Here is a 21,272-nt window from a genome sequence, read left to right as displayed (position 1 = left end):
TTTTTCTTCTTTTTCGGGTTTTTTTTTCTGTCTCTTGTTAAATTTTGGCTATTGTATATTTGAGTTAATTGTATATCAATGTTTATATCTGAGAGTTTTGTTTATTTTTGTAAACTTGTAAAAATGTTAAATTTCTAATAAAAATATCTATTTAAAAAAAAAGGTAGTCCCGCCATTCTGGGAATTGACCTCGTGAAACACAGCAAGCTATCTGTAGCATTGAAACAGATTTGCAAATTACTATTGTATTTATGTTGTAGTGAAACTAAGACACACATTAACTGCTCGAGGCACCAGCCTTTGCTCAATAGTTGCACATTTTAGCCATGAGCCAGAAAGCCATGAGTTCAACCCCACGACAGAGGTGACCACGTAATCAAGCCTGATCATTCCGAGCAGCAAAGAGAGGTACTACACCATCAGTCATCTTTAAAAAAAAAATCATTCATAAGATGTGGGTGGGGCAAGCAAGGCCAGCATTGATTGTCCATCTCTAACTGATGAGTGCCAGTGTGAAGGAGGCAATCCATATGGTATCGGTACAATTCCTTACAGTTGTTGCATTTGAATAATTCCTGCAGCTATGCCTGCACAACTATGTAAGTATTACAAAAAGAATTTAACCTTGAAGAAAAACACAAAAAGTGTATTTACTTTTTCAGAATTGCTCTTTTCACCGCACAGTAGTGAAGGTAATGCTTGATTTAATATTGTCCGTTATGTCTTCATCCAGTTATTTTTATGAATGAGCACCTTGTATGTTGTATAATTAACCTCATAATTTATAATGTGTCATAATGTAAAGTCAGTTGCAATTGAAGATACTATTCTTTTGTTTTTTTTCCTTAAAACTGGTGTTAGAAAGATTGGTAGTTTTTTTAGTGTAATGAAGACAAGATGGTAGATAGGCCAATAAAGCAACAAAAAAAGGAATCTGCACATCTGGTACCACAGTTGAATATGTCACACATTACCATAAATAGCCCTGAGAGAAAGTTATTTATAGTGTTTTTTCTGCCTCTTCATTCATCAATGGCAAACAATAGCAACAGTCAAAAGGGAAGAAAATGCGACAGAAAGGTCATATCTTTTGATGCTCTTAACTCTCCTACTTCTGAACACTAGTGCAATAACAGGAAGGTCATTCTAATATTATGACAATTAACTAGGTTGTAAGGACTAATACATGTCAGTCTAAACACAATTTCCCTAAATATATTGGCATAGCGCAGTCAGTTACAAATCTATGCTCTAGCAGCTGCAGCTCAGTTTGTAGTACCCCTGCCTCTTCAGACTGAAAGTTATGGGTTCAAGCACAAAATAGTCAAGGCTGACACACCAACACAGTACAAAGGAAATGCTGAACTGTCAGAAGTGCTGTTAAACGGAGACATCATCTGTCATCTTGAGTGGACATTAAATATCCCATGCCACTACTTTGAAGAGTAGAGAAAAATCACCCCTAATGTCTTGGTCAGCATTGTATCACTTCTACATTAGAAGTGATTGCACCTCGAAGATACTTCATTGGTTGTGAACTGTTTTGGGACATGCTAAGGTTATAGAAAATGCTACATAATTTATGTCTTTCTTTTCAATTTTCAGCAAATGATTGGGTGAAAATTTAACGATCATAAAAGAAATGCTAGCTTGGGTATATGGTCAAGTTTAAATTATGTTTGATGCCAATATGTACATCAAATGTTTAGCCAATAAAATAAAATCCAAACACATCAAAATATGCTCTCTGAACAGATCACAAGACTTAAAGAAGTTTGAGAATTATAACTTCCCCTCCTCTTGCAACAAAAATATGTCCCTCACTGTCAAGTTAGAACCTAAGATGTGCTTGTTGCCTCCACAAGATTTCCTTTCTGTCCCTAATTAGTTCTACTCTTCCGGCATCCATCCTTTTAAACAATTTTTAGGTTCCCTTAGTTTCCTGTTACCTTCCTTCATTCTCTATGTCCTTAATGCATATACTTATTTCCTAATTTACTCCTGTATTCTCTAATTGGCCTGGCTTTCTGTACCTGGCATGCAAAACCATTTTTTATTCTGTTTTAAACTCCATTGTCTTTTTCAGCCGGGGCACTCTTTGTATTGGATGTTACATGTTTCTAACTTGTGGGAATATGCTCAATTTCAGCCTGCTGTTATCCATTTCCTATTTTGCTGGCAAAACATTTTCAATACATCTGTGGCTGGGACCCTGCTCAAAAATCACTCACTGAGACTGACTCACTTCAGATATTTTCCCCTTTCACAACGCAGATCTTTTTCCAGTAATACTCACTCCAATTCCTCTTCTTCACTTTTTAAAACCAGATCCAGCCCTGCTGTTTTTCTCCGTTATTTTCTATTCAACCTGTTCAGTGATATTATTACACACCTCAGAAGTAGGTGGGATTTGAACCCATGTCTCTTAGCTCAGGGGGCAGAGACACTATCACTGTGCCAAAAGAGGCCCCCCGACTCTGGGTTAGATTTTGTTTTTAAATTTAACCTATGCTTCCTACTCAACCTGCTCAGAGATGATATTACTCACCTCTGGAACAGATGGGTCTTGATTCCACACCTCCCAGGTCCACAGGGAGGTACATTACCACTATACCACAAGGGGCCACTCTCTTTTGGATAGTAACAAAAGGATTAAGGGAGCTTCACCTGTACACATCTTAGAATTCACCAATCTCCTTGCTCTTTGCTTCTGCCAGTCTATTTTAGCATAATTGAAGTACCCCATTATTACAATTCTGTAAGTTTTATATTTGTTAGTAACTTACTTTTACAGATTTACACAATTTACTCCGTTTCTCCACCAGGGTGATGTTAGAAAATATACAGAAATGTAAAAATTGCTCTTTTGGTTCTTTAGCCCTAACTGAAAACATCTTTGGACTCTCTGGTACATCTGCCCTTCACAGGACTGTGTTGTTCTTGACCAGTATTTCCAAAACTTTTGTCATTCATCTAATTTCCCTTTCCTTTCCCTCCTGAATACATTGTAGCCAGGAATACTTAGTTCTCATGTTTTATCCATTATATCATAACCTCATATGACAGTTTGTGCTTATAGTCCATTAACCTTGCTTCTGATACACCTCAGAGTAACATACACATAGCCCAACACCAACTCAATCAGATTTGCTCCCATCTAATTCCTGCTAACTCCACACTTTCCTTTGTTCCATTGCTATTGTCCCTCTAGCTTTCTATGTGCTTTCTCTGACAAATATTTTAACCTTGCCTTTTGCACTGATATGTTGAGTTGAGTTTTCCCAACATTGTCCCTTTGCATCTAGTGAGTTTTTTAATTGTCCACCACCATTCCCGATTAGATGAGGCAGGATTACAGAGCTTAGATCTGATCTACTGGTTGTGGGATGGTTTAGCCCTTCCTATTGCATACTGCTCTCACTGCTTGGCATGCAAATAGTCCTGTTGCAGTTTCACTGGGTTGCCACTTCACTTTTAGGTATGCCTGCTGCTGCTGCTCCTCACATACCTACATATTCACCGAACTAGATTTGATCTCCTGGCTTAACAGTAATGGTGGAGTGAGGATCTGTCAGGACTTGAAGTTACAGAATGTGATGACCTCAATGTTACTGCTGATAGCCCAGACTGCACGAAAGATGCCCTACATCGCATTACAGGTGCCCAATTTAGAGTTGCTTTATTTGCTCAAAGTTTGACTTGTTTAGTACAACAATAATGCCACTGTTGTGGAAAAATTGGGTTAGATTTTGTTTTTAAATGTAACCAAAGAGTAGTGGGGGGGGGGGGGTGGGTGCTGTAGCGCCCTTGTGGCACAGTGATAGTGTCTCTACCCCCTGAGCCAGGAGACATTATCAAGGGTTTCTTCAATAAAAAGATGGGATTTCACCTCCATATTTCTTATGCAGTGGGATGCAGGACTATGCAGTGGGAGCTCATAACGATACACTTACAGATATATACATCTACAATGCATACTTCAGTTAGGACAACGTCAAGCAGAATTTTCTTTCAGCAGAGAGAGATAAATTTTTGATAAGAGATATGGGCTAGAGGCAGGTATACGGAGTTAAGCCACAAATCAGCTGTGATCTCACTGAGTGGTGGGACAGGCTCAATGCATGACCCACACATGATCCTATGTTTTATGTTGCTTGAGTCCCTCTCCACCTGATGCAGGCCCCAGTCTAGTAGCTATGTCCTTTCAGACTCAGCTAGCTCAATCAGTAGTACTGCTGCCAAGCAACACTTGGTGATGGACATTGAAGTCCTCTAACTAGAATACATTCTGTGCCCTTACCAAACTTCTGAGCAGTTTTCAACATGGAGAACTGATTCATCTACCAAAGAATGCAAAGATGTGGAGGTGCTGGTGTTTGACTGGGGCGGACAAAGTTAAAAATCACACAACACCAGGTTATAGTCGAACAGGTTTATTTGAAAGTACTAGCTTTCACAGTGCTGCTCGTTCATCAGGTAACTCGTGGGGCAGGATCGTAAGACACAGAATTTATAGCAAATAATACAAAAAGAGGGTAAGTCAGCAGGAGGTTACCTGGAAATGTTTGACATGATGCCATGAGACTTCATGGGGTCTGAAGTCAATGTTGAGGGCTCCCAAGCAACCCCTTCTCACTCAAATGACACCCTGTCGGTGAGGTAAAGACATACCCAGGACTGACGGTGATAGTATCTGGGACATAGTCACAATCACACAACTATGCCTCACAATGTCAGGCTGTTGCTTGACTACTCCATCAATTTACGCATAACTCCCCAAATGTTAGCAGGGAGGATTTTGCAGGGTCAACAGGGCTGTGTTTGCCATGGTCATTTCCAGTGCCTGGGTCTGTCTTTCAATCCTTTGTCAAGATTTTGTCATATTTGATACAATAAAGGCACTTGCTAGACCATTTCAGAGAGTTCTCAAGAGCCACCGCATTGATGTGGGTCTGGAGTCACATATAGGCCAGACCATGTGAGGATGACAGATTTCCTTCACTAAAGGACATCAATGGAATTAAAACACCAGTGTTTTAACAGTTTTACAGTTACCCTTAAACTAGCTTTTAAATCCAAAATTTATTGAATTCAGATTTCACCATCAGACAAACTGAAATTTGAATTCATGCCCTGGAATATCAGCCTGGGCCTTGGGATTATTAGTCTAGTGACATTATCACAATGACATTCCTCTCCATTAATCCCAAGGGGCTTAATTTTAAGAAGTCTCCAACGTGGCACTTTATCAATCATCATTGTAAGGTGTCAACTTGATTTGATGATGACAGATTGCACATTTCTGCCATAATTCAGGCTGATTCTCAAACTGCAGACTTTTGAGCTTGTGGGCAGGATGTCCCATGAGGAAGTGGAATCTGGGGAAATCAGGTTTTGCTCCTTTTTAGTCCTTGTCTGCTGCTAGTCTGGCTAGTCATGGAAATGTTATGACTCAAACATAATGCAGCTTGACAAACAAGTGACTGCAGACATGCTCCTTTTCAGTCAATAATAACAATGCTGGCAGGCTTGAAGGTAAGTTTCTGAATGTCTTTAAAGCATTTTCCTTCTTCTCCCCTAAACATTAGCCATTTGAGATTTACGAATTAGGAACACAAGGGGGGAAACACTTGGTATCCAATTGGTGAAGGAGAAGAATTATCGGTGGCATGTGGTTAATGGGGCTGGGAGGAAGTGACACAAAAATAATTATTTTAACAAATGGATAGGAGTTTTAAATTGCAGCAGTGGAAACTGGAGTCAATGCAGGTCAGCGAATATGAAGTGATTAGTGAACAGGATAAGACAGGAACAGCAGTTTTGTGCCAGTTGAAATTTAGAAAGCGTGGACGACCAATCAGGAGAGCATTAAAATAATTGAATTAAGCAATACAAAATGTATAGCTGACATTATCAGAGGCAGTGAATGTTTCAGAGGTGAAGTGGGCATTAATTATATGGGGTCAAACAGGATAGAACATCAATAGTGGCTGGGCAGTGGGGTGGAATGACTACTGAGGATATAATGTTTGTCGTGGGGTTCAACGTTGATAATTTCAAAATCCTTAATGTTAAATGAAACAATATAACAGCCCTTCCTTATTGGATGTGAACACGCAACTAACAATAGAGAGGAAGCAGTAGATCCATTGAGATAATTCACAGGAACTACCAAGTGTTGACAATCTTCACATGGATCCAAACCCCATATTTTCCCATTAATATATAAACTGGCTACCTCAAATGAGAAGGGAGAGAAGATGTTTTGAGGATAACAGCATAGGGGTTGGGAATAGGATCAATCAGTACTCAAGCGAGATGTGCTCACAGGCTGCATGCAGAAGGTGAGGATGGACCATGGCATTGGACAAAGGCCAAGTATGCTTGTATTTTAAAGACAAGTTAATGGCAGTGGTCTTGAAAACGGAGGCATGCAAGGAACATGCAACACAGAACGTCAACCAACAAAAGGGCTGGCCAGGGAAGTTGGATGGTCACACTTTAGTGGGAATGGGGTCCATGTTGCAGGAGGTAGAGCTCTCAGGCAAACTGGGCACCCACAAGATACATAAGAGACAGGAGAGCATTAGAGGAGAAAGGAAGATCATAGTTAGAACAAGGAAAGGAAGTGGGATGGGGAAATTATTTTAAAGCAACTAATGGACAACTCCAAGTTGGCATAAAATGTAAATGCAAAGGCGAAGTACTGAGGATACTGGAAATCTGAAACATACAAGAGAAAACTGGAGAAACCCAGCCGGTCTGGCAGCATCTGTGCAGCGAGAAAAAAAAAATATTATGAATCCTGTATGACTCTTCTTCAAAATTATTCTCAGGCAGCAGGACCATTCCAGGCAATAGGACCATTGCAGGTAGTCCTGTACAAGTTGGATGGGTTACAGGAACAGGACCAATATGCCTGTGGAAGGTTTGTTAATGCTGTTGGGGTGGATTTAAACTAGACTAATGGGGATGGGATCCTGGCATGAAGTTTAAAGGGGACAGAAGCTAAAATGAAATTAGTAATTAAAACACTAGTTTTAATTTCTAAAAATAGGCTAGATAAGAAAGCAGAGAGGTTAGCAAGGTTAGGTGGAATATATGCATGAAGCCTGAGGAATAAGATTGATGAGGTGAAGACACAAAGCCAATGTGGAAGGATGATATCATCGCTACGGCGAAGACTTGGCTGCAAGATGGGTAGTTTTGTTATAGGGTATTCAGGTGAGTGTGTGAGAGAGACAGAGACAGATAGGAGGAGAGGGTTGCAACAGCTTTTTTTAAATCCAGTCACAGGATGTGCAAGTCTCCTAATTGCCCTCAAGAAGGTGGGGCTGACATGCTGTCTTGAATATCTGCAGTCAATCTGGAGTAGGTAGTCACACAGTGCTGTTACACAAGGATTCCAGGGAAAAAAAAATAAACAGAAGTCTTAAGGATTCTCCTCACTCTAGGGACTGGCTCTGAGCTGGCTGGTCAGAGTCCCTGTACTGCACTCGTGTAAATCAAGGGTGACTTAGTGACAGGATACAGGCCTCCATGAAGTTATTTCAGTGATAGTGAATGAATGGCAATACACTTCCAAACCAGGACGGTAGAGGGTTTGGAGGGACAAGTGCACATAGTAGTTCTTCTATGTATCTGATACCCTTATCTTTCTGGATGGTAATATGTCAAAGATTTGGAAAGTGCTATTTAAGGAGCCACAGTGAATTTCTGCAGTGCATCCTTATAGATGGCACACACTGCTGAGCATCAGTGATGGAGGGAGTGGATGCCTGTGGATCCACGTGAGCATCCAAAGATGTGCATGTGAATTGGCCATGCTAAATTGCCCATAGTATTTCAGGGATGTGTAGGTTAGGTGCATTAGTCAGGGGTAAGTGTAAAGTAATGGGAAATGGGTCTGGGTGGGTTACTCTTTGGAGGGTCGGTGTGGACTTGTTGGGCCAAAGGGCCTGTTTCCACACTGTGTAGGGATTCTATGATTCTGCAGGGATTCTATGGATGTGGTACCAACCAAGCAAGCTGCTTTGTTCTGGACAAGATCGCCTCCCCCAATCCACCCCACTATACTCAGTTGAGGTCCCACTTTATCCCATTAATTCCACTTTAGTCAGATTTTGGTTGTTTATCACATGACTCTAAAATTAAATACCATCAATAACGCAATAAGAGAAACTCCTACCCCACTGTCTGTCACAGAATGTACAGAAGAAGTGACCACAATTAAAAATGATCATATGCCAAATCAAATCAAAATGTTTTTACCAAACATTAACAAATACAATGAGCTATTTCCTTACTGTCACAAGGAAAGTACTGATTTCTGGTATGTGTATTAACAAGAAAAACACAATGAGGAACCATTTCCAAGTTTTATTTCACAATGAGAAGCAAAACAATGTTAAAAATTCTCAACAGTTGGAGACAGAGATGTGGAGTGATAAACAAGTTAACAATTCAGGTTATTAATTGTCACCAAGAATCTGAAATATTAACTCCATTTCATTCTCAGATGTTATCTAACCACTGAGTGTTGCCAGTTTAGATCAGATGACACCCCCAGTATTTTACTTTATGAAGTAAATTAAAATTGCACAACTTGCTGAACAAGTAGTTTTATTGATTAATAGTGCAAAATGACTGTCAAATCGTTCTTGATGGGACATATAGCAAATTAATTACATTTTATGTCACATTTACTTAAAAATGCATACAGTATACAGTAAAGGATGTGTCAATCTCTATGCTCCTTCCCTCCAGTCTTACCTCACTAAATCTACCAACATAATCAACTATTCCTGTGCCCGGTAGGCTTCTGTGGCTTCCTCTCAAATGCATCAATGCTACTTACTTCAACGCTCCTGTGTTAGTGAGTTCCAAAGTCTTTTACTTCTTCTAAATTCATTCATGGAATTTTGGCTTTACTGCCCAGGCCGGCATTTATTGCCCATCTCTACCTGCCTTCAAGAAGGTGGTGTTGAGGAACCTTCTAGAATTGCTGCAGTCCTCCTGGTATAGGTGCACCCACAATGCTGTTAGGGAAGGAGCGATTCTTTATTGGGGGGGGGGAAAGAATAGGGTGTAGTATTGGGGAGCAGTTGTAAGTGATCTTCAACAGGAGATTCCTTTTTGTGTATTCAACATGCTGCCATGAGGCTTCATGAAGTCTGGTGTCAATGTTGATAACTTCTAGGACATTCCTTCCTGACTGAATACCACCAGGTACCAGAAACCACTTTTGCTGGGTCTGTCATGCCTGTGGTATCTGGGGCATTGCCTGTAACATATGATTCCATGAGTATACTCTGACAGTTTGTGGAACAGTTCTCCCAATTAAGTCACAAGCCTCCTGATGTGTTTAAGGAGGGCTTTACTGGTTTGACAGAGTTGGGTTGCTACTCTCTTTTCCAGTATGTAGGCAAATGCTAATGGTCTGTCTAGTTTTTTTTTCTTTTCTGTCAGAAAAATCCTTTCAGAGTCTTTTAAGAGTTAATGACATTATTTGGGTCACATGGAGGCCAGACAAAGCAAGAACATTTGTGAACCAGATGGGCTTTTGCAACCAACTAGCCTTTAGAATAACTTTTTTAACTCCAGACTTTTACTTAATTCTGAGATTTGTATCCTTGTCTCTAGAGATCTTGGGTCCTGTATTACTAGACCTGTGACATGACCACTACCCACTGCCTCTCTGTCAAACTCAGCTCCAGGGAACGACAACCTTCCTTAGCTAATCTTGGGAACATATCAACTACATGATTTCCTCTTTATTTCACCTCTGCCAAGTACTAAGCCACCAGCAATGCAGCTAGTACCAGTATCAGAGAGAAAGGGAAAACTCAATACAAAGTTTCTTTCCAAAAGACCAATGATTCACTCAACAGAAATCTACCTAAGACAAAAGAATGACATGCACATGAGGAGGTGAAAACAGTACCAATATCAGGTTGTCAGTACAAAATAAACAGTCTAACATTAAAAAATCATCATATCACAGTAGGGTATCAATTCCTGCTCAAATACACAAATTATGAAAAAAGGTACCTCAACCTGTGCAACTGTTACCTACTGAAGAATAGTACAGTATGCCAACTTCCTAGAACAAATGAAAGAGTGTAGCTTTAAGTTGTCTGTGGAAACATGCCCATCTTCTGTTTGACAATTTTCCAGAGCAGAGTGATCAGAGCAGGAGTTCAATGTGTAAAGAACAGAAGAACAGAACCCATGTCCCATTAACTTAATGGTTCAAATTCCACTGGAGGAAGAAGTTCTTTACTTTCTGAGCTCAAAGGAATGTTCTTACTCATTCAGCTTTTCCAGAAGTTGCTGTTACTTAGTGTGAAGTGGAAAACCGACAAAATCCAAACTGAATATGTAAAACCCAGCAGTAAAACACATCATCAAAGTTTCTTCTTTATTTTGTTCAACGGAATGCACAATATGGTTTCAGTTTGTGTTCTATGCAGAGCTAAATTAACATAACTACACTGTCAAAACATACCTTTGTCAAGTCCCAGGGTGAGGGAAGAGTTGGAAAATAAAACAAAGTTAAAAGAAAAAGACTGAAAATTACTCCCAATGAAAAATGTGTGTGTAGACTTTGATGAAGATTCACTCTCTGTTATAGATCAAGTTTGACCACTTGAATGTTGGCATGATCACAATTTGCCAAGGAAGAATGCAAAAGGAACTCTGTTAGCTAAATATATGAGAGTTATTTATGGTAAACCACAGAGTCACCTTGTTTTACAGAAACCAAAGCCACACACAAGATGACTGGAAATTTGTAAAAGTCTTCTTGACCAGGAAAACAATAATTCAAATGCTTCAAGCACTTCTGCTCCAAAATAAATAATATGTTCCTGCTCGTAAGAACAAAAGAAACGGGAAGGGTAGACCCTAGAGCTCCATAGGCCTGCCCCATATTCATATGACCATAGTTCATTCTCTGTCTCCAGATCTCTCCCTATTCCCTAAATGCTTTGGTCTGAGATCACAAAACTCTACCTACATCAATCATGAATCTGTTCAATGATAGTATGTTCACAGCCTTCCACGGTAGAGAATTTCAAACATTGACAATACTGAGTGAAGAATTTTCTCATCTCAGACCCTATCCTTAAAATGTCCCCTTATTCTAGATGCCCAAACCAAGGGAAACCACTTCTTAGTGTCTACCTTTGAGAAGTGAGTATGATACATCCACCAATGTTAGGTGTGCAGTGAAGCATAATATCAAGTCTGAATCCGGATTGGTGTAGATTGTTTGTAGGTGAGTCATGAATTTGTGGTGAATTCAACAGTGCTGTTCAAGTAGTTAGTAAGACATTTGTGCCAAGTTACTGAACTTCTTACAGTACTGCATCTAGGTCCTCGGAGCTTGAATCTAGCATTACCCTGCAAAGCTATCTGCTCAATTTGTACTGTATTATGTGTATGTATCCGGAGGTAGAGGGTCTCCTGCAGATATAGGATTCCTCCTCCAATGCTGTCTCATGTTATGCCATTCCTCAAATGTCTCCCAGGTTAGACTTGCCACTTGTGTGAGTACCAGCAGCTGCTTCAGTCACAATGAGCAAATCTTGCCCTTCATTTTAGGTGGCAAGTGAGGTGGTGAGAAGGGGAAATAGTCAGGTGAATTGACTCTGAAGAGATACTTATGTCATTCTTGCCACCACATCATTTAACTGCTGGACGAGAAGGTCCACTGAAGAGTTTCTAAACTTGGCAGCAACTTAAGCTCTTAAATAATCAATCAATTTTCTTTTAATTCATTTCTGGGAAATGGCCTTGCTGGCTGAACCTGCTTTTATTGCCCATTCCGAGCGGCTCTTGAGGAGATGGCAGTGAACTGCCTTTTTGAATTACGACAGTCCATTGTTAGTACACCCACAATGCTGCATGGGAGGGAGCTTACGGATTTGACAAATCATCCCTAAAGAAATGGTGAAGGAGTTTCAAGTCAGCACAGCGAGTGGCTTGAAGGAGAATTTGCAGATGATGTTCAAACTATCTGTTGTCTTTTTCCTATAAATGGTAGAGGTTGTAGGTTATGCTAACTTAAGGAGTTTTTGTGAATTTTTGCAGCACAACTTGTAGATGGTACACCCTACTGTGATTTGGGTAGAGTGAGTGAGGGTTGAAGGTTGTGAATGGAGTACCAGTCAAGGATGCTACTTTGAACTGGATGGTGTCAAGCTTTTTGAGTCTTGCTCGGGTTGCACTCAACCAGGCAAGTGGGAATTATTCCACCGCACTCCTGACTTGTACCTTGCCAATGGTGGCAGACTTTGGGGAGTCAGTAGAGTTACTCACTGCATTTACAGCCACTGTATTTATACAGTTCTAGTAAATGTTAATCCCCAGGATGTAGACAGTGGGGGATTCAATGATGGCAGTGCTACAGAATATAAACAGGTGATGGTAAGATTCTCTCTTGTTGGATATGGTCATTGTCCGGAACCTGGGCTGACAAGTGACAAGTAATGTTGTACTGCATAAGCATAGACCAGGTTTTGCTACATTTGAATGTGGACTGCTTCAGTGTCTGAGGAGTCGCAAATGGTTCTGAACATTGTGCAGTCATCAGTGAACAACTCCACTTGTGACCCTATGGTGGAGAGTGGGTCACTGATGAAGCAGCTGAAGATAGTTGGGCCTAGGACACTATCCTTAGGAACTCCTGCAGAAATGCCCTGGAATGGAGATGACCTGAAGTCCAACAACCACAATTATCTTCAAGGTATGGCTCCAACTAGCGAAAGGCTTTCTCCTGGATTCCTATTGACTCCAGTTTTGCTAGGGTTCTTCGATGACATGCTCAGTTGATCTTGATGTCACGGGCAGTCACTCTCACCTCTTCTCTGCAATTCATCTCCTTTGTTCATGTTTGAACCGAGGCTGTAATGAGGTCAGGAGCTGAGGGCCCCTTGATACCACTAATGATGGCATCTTCCAAAACCTTATTGATGATCAAGAGGAAACCGATGTGACTGCAGTTGATTGGATTGAATTTATTTTGCTCTGTGTGTGCACAAGGTGCCTGGCAATTATTGGCCACTTAAGGGCCTTAAGTTGCCAGGGCCTAGACTTGCCTTGCTGAAAAGTAGATGATTTTCTGACTGGTAAACCTAGGTGACCTGGTCTATTTGTGGGGGCTGGGAGGTAAGACTCCATTTGTGCTAATCTCCTGGGCAATCAGAAGGACTGATAGGTTGGGCTAGTGGGAGGTCTCTCAAAGCCAGCTAAAAGTCTGCCCTCACCGCCCACACTCCCTACTCCCACCACATGAAAAGTGTTATGAAGATGTGGGTATACTGTACCTTTTAAGAGAGTTAAAAGCTAGCAGAACTACCTGACATAGCACCAACTGTTCTGAACAAGATATAATGTACCATTTAGTCAAACAACTCAATTCGCTGGTTGCCTGGAGATGACAAAACAAATTTGGTTTAGGCCAATCAGTTTAAATTATACCCCAAAAAGGCCAAGTTTGAATTTTGTATATTGTCAATCTTAAAAGCCAATGACACAATCCAATGCTTTGGAGGTATAAGACCGGAGAAAACTGAACAGTTGGGAGAACTGCCAAGCCACCAGCATCTGCAGACTGTCCGGAGAATAGCCACTTAAAGGTACCTTTATTGATCAGTAGTTTGTGAAGCAGAAATCCCTAAGAAGAAAATAAGACAGAGGAAGACATAATGAGAAGATTCAACATCTGGCTGGTTTTGAAAAGTTGGAATTTTGGTAAATCTTAATCAGGGGTTTTATCAGATGAGTATTATAGAAGGGAAAGTAAAAGATAGGTCAGAGGAAGGAATTATAAATAGTTGTTAGTTAATTAGTCTCTGTTATACTTGAAGAAATAAAACTGTTAATTTTTATTTTAAATAGTTCTTGACCTCTCGAATTTTCACAGATTACTGCATGGGATAAATGTTTTCTGTGTTACTGGTTTAAATTAAGCAGGAGAGTTTACCCCATGACGTAACAAAAACATCTATCTACTCACTTTTGGATACCTGAAGAGTATAACAGATTGTCTCTAGGACCCAGAAGCTGCTGGTCTCGAGGTGGCTGGTATCTTCTGGTGATCCAGGAGGCCACTGTTGAGGCCTGTGTTTGGCCAAGAAGCATCTCTTAACAGGCTGACTGGCAAGGTATATGGGCGAGCTTTCTCAACAGTGGGCTCAGCAAGTTAGTGAATATGTAAAATGCTCCCCCCTACCAGTCATAAAAAGGCAACATCTGGGCCCACTGAATCTGCTCTTTAGCCAGAGGTAGCTTTATGTTATGCCAGCAAGTTCCTGTATTGACACCTGTATTTGTCCAGACAATCAACAGCCAGCGGGCAGGCTGAAATCACTGAGATAAGAAGGAATTCAAACTTGGTATATTGCCTGTATCATAATCAATGAGTACAGATTAATCCTGCACTGTGCTCCTTGTGCCAGCTGGAGTCTATCAAACTTAGCTGCCACCCTCTTTCAAATTTCTAATGTCTGCCTTCCAAATTTTGTACAAGACATAGTAGCCATAGAGTAATTGGAAATTGCAAAACATTAGCACCATTACAGCATTCATTACATGGGCTTACCTCATTTCCTGTCTCCTCCTTTCTTTGGTTATAATATTCCAGGTCCCGAGCGACACCAGGCACTTTGTTGCGTTGCACATGAGATTGTTCCTTCCAGTTTCTGAATTCTAAAGAGAGACGTAAATCAGTGCATTACAAATTTGTGACGAATCACAAAGTATCAAAATATTAAAAAGAAACTATATATTGGCAGATTCAGTAGATAACAGGGAGGCTGTAATTAGAAATGTCTTGTGATAAATACAGGAAGGATATCAAGATATTTCAAAAAGTTAAAATCTATTTAGTCCATTGAAACTCCTCAAATATTCCATAGCATATAACTGTATTTTGAATGCTACTATGATTTTTCCCTCCACCTAATTCCTTAACACATTACGTAAAGCAGTTAAAACCTACCTATTAAACTGAACAATTTTCTTGGGCTACATTGACATCATAATCTAGATTCAATACTTCATTTACAGCATTTCAGTGAAAAGCTGCAGAAAGACCTGTCATTGTGGACTGTAAACTTAAGCTGATGTAATCCAATTTCATACCTCCCACTTAGTTAGGAGCTGCTTATTCCACAATTTTCTGAGGCAACACAATTTTCTTCTCCTAATCAAAAGGGAAACAAAGTACTCAGCAGGTTCAGCAGAATTGGGGAGAGAGACAGGAAGTCAATGGCTTTTTATCAAAACTGAAAAACACTAGAAATGGTAGTAGATGTTGAGCAAGTAAAAGGGAGAAGTTTGGAAAACCACAAAAGAAGGTCTGTAAAAGATTGGAAGACAGAGGAGAGATTGCACCTAGAAAGGGCATCTAGAACAGAGACAAGTGGCAAAATTACAAATGGCTGGCATCTGAAAGCAAAGTAAAAGAAAAATGATCCTGCAAAGGAGAACAAGATGGAAGGGGCAGAAATTTAGTCCAAAACTGCCATGCTCAATGTTGAGTCAGGAAGACTCCACCTTATTAAAAGATGGGATGCTGTTCCTCGAGCATGTATTGAGCTCTATGGAAGACTGGAGGAGGATGTGAATGCAAGTCAGCATGAGAGGTAGGAAAAATGGATCAAGTGTTAAAAGGAGAACGTTTAGAAGAAAGAAACTGTAATATCTAAGATTTAAGTTGGCTATTATTAGATGTTAAAGAGCTCATTTGCTCTGCTGTCCTGCTGGGAACTGAATGTCCTCCGGCTAGGGTGGAATGAATTCCTTACAATTTACCTGTAAGAGAGAGACATCCCTCCCCAGCCTCAGGACATCCAATTTCCTTCAGGGCAGCAGAGCAAATTAGCTCTTTAATATCTCAATTAAGATTAAAAAAGAGAAATAATTGATGGAGGGTCAATTTCAAAGGATGAGACATGGCCCCAGTAAATAACAATCAACAATTTCCAGGTAAAACTAACAGAACAATAAGCTGCCTTTAAAGAGGGTAAAAATACAGGTACAGTAGAGCTAATTCCCGCCAGGGGCAAAGAAACTACAAACAAAACTCCCTGGATGATGAAAGTGCTCAGAAAGCAAGAGGAAGAAGAAAAAGGATGCTGATGACTGATGTCAGATTGATAACACAAATGTGAACCAAGTGAATATAGAAAGTTCAGAAGGAAAATGAAACAAGAAATAGGAGCAGCAAGGAAACTGCAACATGTAACATTGAAAGCTTCGAGTGGCATACAAAAGAGATAGCTTTGGCAAATAGAATTAAGGAGAATCCAAAGGGTTTTTACAAATATATTAAGGACAAAAGGGTAACTAGGAAGAGAATAGGGCCCCTCAAAGATCAGCAAGGCGGCCTTTGTGTGGAGCCACAGAAAATGGGGGAGATACTAAATGAGTATTTTGCATCAGTATTTACTGTGGAAAAGGATATGGAAGATATAGACTGTAGGCAAATAGATCTTGCAAAATGTCCAAATTACAGAGGAGGAAGTGCTGGATGTTTTGAAACGGATAAAGGCGGATAAATCCGCAGGACCTGATCAGGTGTATCCGAGAACTCTGTGGGAAGCTAGAGAAGTGATTGCTGGGCCCCTTGCTGAGATATTTGTATCATCGATAGTCACAGGTGAGGTGCCGGAAGACTGGAGGTTGGCAAACGTGGTGCCAATGTTTAAGAAGGGTGGTAAAGACAAGCCAGGGAACTATAGACCGGTGAGCCTGACCTCGGTGGTGGGCAAGTTGTTTGGAGGGAATCCTGAGGGACAGGATGTACATGTATCTGGAAAGGCAAGGACTGATTGGGGATAGTCAACATGGTTTTGTGTGTGGGAAATCATGTCTCTCAAACTTTATTGAGTTTTTTGAAGAAGTAACAAAGAAGAATGATGAGGGCAGAGCAGTAGATGTGATCAATATGGACTTCAGTAAGGCATTCGACAAGGTTCCGCATGGGAGACTGATTAGTAAAGTTAGATCTCATGGTGGTGGAGGGTTGTTTTTCAGACTGGAGGCCTGTGACCAGTGGAGTGCCACAAGGATCGGTGCTGGGCCCTCTATTTTTTGTCATTTACATAAATGATTTGGATGCGAGCATAAGAGGTACAGTTAGTAAGTTTGCAGATGACACCAAAATTGGAGGTGTCATTGGTCAAAGTATGGAGTACAGGAGTTGGAAGATCATGTTGCAGCTGTACAGGACATTGGTTAGGCCATGTTGGAATACTGCGTGCAATTCTGGTCTCCTTCCTATTGGGGAGATGTTGTGAAACTTGAAAGGGTTCAGAAAAGATTTACAAAGATGTTGCCAGGGTTGGAGGATCTGAGCTACAGGGAGAGGCTGAACAGGCTGGAGCTGTTTTCCCTGGAGCGTCGGAGGCTGAGGGGTGACCTTATAGAGGTTTACAAAATTATGAGGGGCATGGATAGGATAAATAGACAAAGTCTTTTCCCTGTGGTCGGGGAGTCCAGAACTAGAGGGCATAGGTTTAGGGTGAGAGGGGAAAGATATAAAAGAGACCTATGGGGCAACTTTTTCACACAGAGGGTGGTACGTGTATGGAATGGGCTGCCAGAGGATGTGGTGGAAGCTGGTACAATTGCAACATTTTAAGAGGCATTTGGATGGGTATCTGAAGCGGAAGGGTTTAGAGGGATATGGGCCGGGTGCTGGCAGGTGGGACTAGATTGGGTTGGGATATCTGGTCGGCATGGACGTGTTGGACCGAAGGGTCTGTTTCTGTGCTGTACATCTCTATGACTCTGACTCTAAATAGAGGGCAGTAAGAGAAGGAATAGTGCTGAGAAACGGATATTTGCATTGAGCTAAAGTACATGGCTGAGGCATCACATGCCTACTTGTCATCTGTATTTTCCACAGAGCTACGCAAACTGTAGTGAAAGAAGAACTGGTTAAGACAGTGGATGGGCTAAAACATTGTTAAAGAGAATGTATTACTTAGGGTTAGCTCAGTTGGGTGAACAATTGGTTTGCAATGCAGAGTGACACCAACAATGTGGGTTCAATTCCTGTGCTGGCAAAAGTTACCAAAAAGGATCATGAAGATCCTTTTCTCAGTATCACCTCTTGCTTGAAGTGTGGGAACCCTTAAGTTATTGCACGAGTCCTCTCTCTTTGTACGCTTTACTGTATACGCAGACAAACAGAAAGCCACTAAGATCAGATGGGATGCATCTGAGTAATAGTGGAAACCACAACGACATTGGGCTTCCAAACAAGGGTAGTACCAGAGGAGTGAAGAACTGCTGATGTTATACCCTTGTTCAAAAAGGGAATAAACTTAAATCTAGCAACCACAGGTCAATCAGATTAATCTTAGAGGTGGGCAAACATTGGGGATTGATAATCTAGGATGAAATTAATAGTAACATGGACAAATGTGAATTCAAGGAAAGCCAGCATGGATTTCTAAAGTTCAAATGTCGTTTAACTAATTTAATTGCTACTGTATTGAAAATTCAGGTTGATGATGAAAATGCAGTTGATGTGTCACACACTGACTTCTGAAAAACATTTTATAAAATACCACCATAACACAAAATTATACAGTATGAAAACAGACCCTTCGGTTCAACCAGTTCATGCTAAACATAATCCCAAACTAAACTAGTCCCACCTGTCTGTTCCTGGCCCACTATCTCCAAACCTTTCCTTCTCATGTACTTGTCCAAATGTTTTATAAACATTGTAATTGTACCCACATCCACCATTTCCTCAGGAAGTTAACTTCACATGCAAACCATGCTCTGTGTAAAACATTTGCCCCTCATGTCTTTTTTAAATCTCCTCTCACTTTAAAAATGCCCCTAGATTGAAATACCCATCCTTTGGGAAAAGACAATTACCATTAACCCTATCTATACCCTTCATTATTTTATAAACTTCTGTAAGGTTGCTCCTCTACCTCTTATGGTCCAGTTAAAAGGTTTCAGCCAATCCAGCCTCTCCTTATAACTCAAATCTTCCAGTTTTTAGTTAAAAGGACAGATTGGTGAAGGTGGGGCTTTGTTCCTCGCAGAAGAGAAAGTTGAAAGGAAATTTGTTCAAAGTGATCAAAGTCACTAAAGGACAAAGTGGATAGAGAGAAACTATTCCCATTGGCAGAATGGTCAAAGACCGAGGACACCAATTTTTAAGATGACTTGAAGAACTAAAAGCAACATAAGGATAAACATTTTTTACGCAGCAAGTGATTAAGATCTGGAATGCACTGCCTGAGTGTGATGGAGGCATATTTAATCATAGCTACCAAAAACATGCTTGATATTATCTAAGAGAGTAATCCAATTACAAGGCTATGGTGAAAGCCTGGCTTAATGGCTCTGACAAGCCCAATGTCTCCCTTCTATGCTACTATAAGGTGGTGAATTAAAATGACAAATGACTGGTAGCTCAGGGCTGTGCTTGCAAATGGAATGGCAATGTTCCTCAAAGCTTGACTCACTCTGCATTTGGTTTCTCCAATGAACAGAACAGAGCTTTGCTCCGTTCAGTCCACCAACACGAGCCTGAGCTTCTGATCACGTTGTCTGGATTCCCCACCTTGCCTTCATGCTGATCCTGTCTGTGCTCAACCTCCCGCAGCATTGCAAAGTTAGAGAGAGGGACAGCAGCTCATCTTCTGATTAGGTATTATACACACTTCTACATTCAATTTCAGACCATAACCTCTCACCTAATTTTGTTTATTTTTTTCTTTTGTGGGTTACTTTCCTCTAATTTTTCTTTTACTTTTGCTTCCATGCCAGTAATTGTTCATCAGTTTGCCATTCACACCTACTCTAAACCCACCTTTTGGTTCTTTACTTCTTCCATTGCTACACCCTATGGCTCTGCACCCTTAATCATTTAAATTGCTAAATCCTTGCACTTTATGCCAAACCTTCCATTTCATTTCTCCCACTTTCCTCCCTTTCATTTGCTTAAAATCTATTATCATCTCTAACCTTTTTCAATTCTGATGTTAGGTCATCAAGATGAAAGGTCATGCCTGTTCCTCTCTGCCTGCCTATTGACCACTTCCAGCATTCTTTTTCTAAATTTCAAATTTTCAGCATCCAACCAGTATGTTGCTTTTGGATTGTTTAGAGTGCAGTATTCAAAAGAGACCAGGTGACTGTATGATTGTGGTAAGATGCAAATGAGCCTGAGTCAAGAATTAGGATTTAACCCAACAATGACGCAAAGTACAAAGGGTAATGTTCTATTTTGTCCTGGAATCTGTCTACATGTTAATCATTCTAGTGTAGTCTAGGTGCAATGTAAGTTTAAATTTATGAGTAAAGACACCTTATATATTTAGCCCTGATTAAGATTTGGAGATGCCGGTGTTGGACTGGGATGTACAAAGTTAAAAATCACACAACACCAGATTATAGTCCAACAGGTTTAATTGGAAGCACACTAGCTTTCGGAGCGACGCTCCTTCATCAGGTGATTGTGGAGGGCTTGATCGTAACACAGAATTTATAGCAAAAATTTGCAGTGTGATGTAACTGAAATTATACATTGAAGAATTGATTGTCTGTTAAGCCTTTCATCTGTTAGAATACAGTGATAGTTTCACTTCTTTCATGTGTAAATCACAAAACGTTTTTTGAAAAGTTGCATTCTCAGGTTAGCTGTTAACAATGGTGATAGCTAGACAATATGTTGAAGATGTTAGCCCCCTGTGTTCTCTATGACCTGAGTTTAGATTGATTCTAATCTAAAAAGTGAGATATAACAGTTTTACATAAATTCATGCAGTTTTTGAGCTCAGAGTTCTACATGAATGTATGTGGTTTTAGAGCAATGTGCAATGTAACTCTGAAAGTACCAAAAAAATTCACCACTGTGTGTGTGTGTGTGTGTGTGTGTGTGTGTTGCAGTGTGTGTGTGTGTGTGTGTGTGTGTGTGTGTGTGTGTGTGTGGCAATGGTGATCACCTGTAATGTGACATGAACCCAAGGCCCCGGTTGAGGCCCTCCCTATGGGTACCGAATTTAGCTATCAGCCTCTGCTCGGCCACTTTCCTCTGCTGCCTGTCCCGAAGTCCACCTTGGAGGATGGTCACCCGAAGGTCCGAGGCTGAATGTCCTGGACCACTGAAGTGTTCCCCAACTGGGAGGGAACCCTCCTGTCTGTTGATTGTTGTGCAGTGCCCATTCATCTGTTGTTGTAGCCTTTGCTCGGTTTCCCCAATGTACCATGCCTCCGGGCATCCTTGCCTGCAA

At 40.7% G+C, this 21,272-nt stretch overlaps 1 protein-coding gene across 1 annotated transcript in view; it reads right to left on the bottom strand.

Annotated features, from left to right (window-relative positions):
- LOC122559428 (beta-1,4-N-acetylgalactosaminyltransferase 3-like) overlaps positions 1 to 21,272 on the bottom strand; it is a 211,485-nt gene that overhangs the window by 126,753 nt on the left and 63,460 nt on the right. Inside the window, exon 2 of the mRNA XM_043708875.1 lies at positions 14,606 to 14,712. Within this exon, the coding sequence (XP_043564810.1) occupies positions 14,606 to 14,712 (107 nt within the window). The remainder of the gene's footprint in view (positions 1 to 14,605; positions 14,713 to 21,272) is intronic.

This window comes from Chiloscyllium plagiosum, chromosome 19 (assembly GCF_004010195.1).
Source record: "Chiloscyllium plagiosum isolate BGI_BamShark_2017 chromosome 19, ASM401019v2, whole genome shotgun sequence".
In the NCBI taxonomy this organism is placed as follows: domain Eukaryota; kingdom Metazoa; phylum Chordata; class Chondrichthyes; order Orectolobiformes; family Hemiscylliidae; genus Chiloscyllium; species Chiloscyllium plagiosum.
The sequence above is the reverse complement of the archived record's forward strand: the minus strand, read 5'-3'. Positions and strand labels throughout refer to the sequence as shown.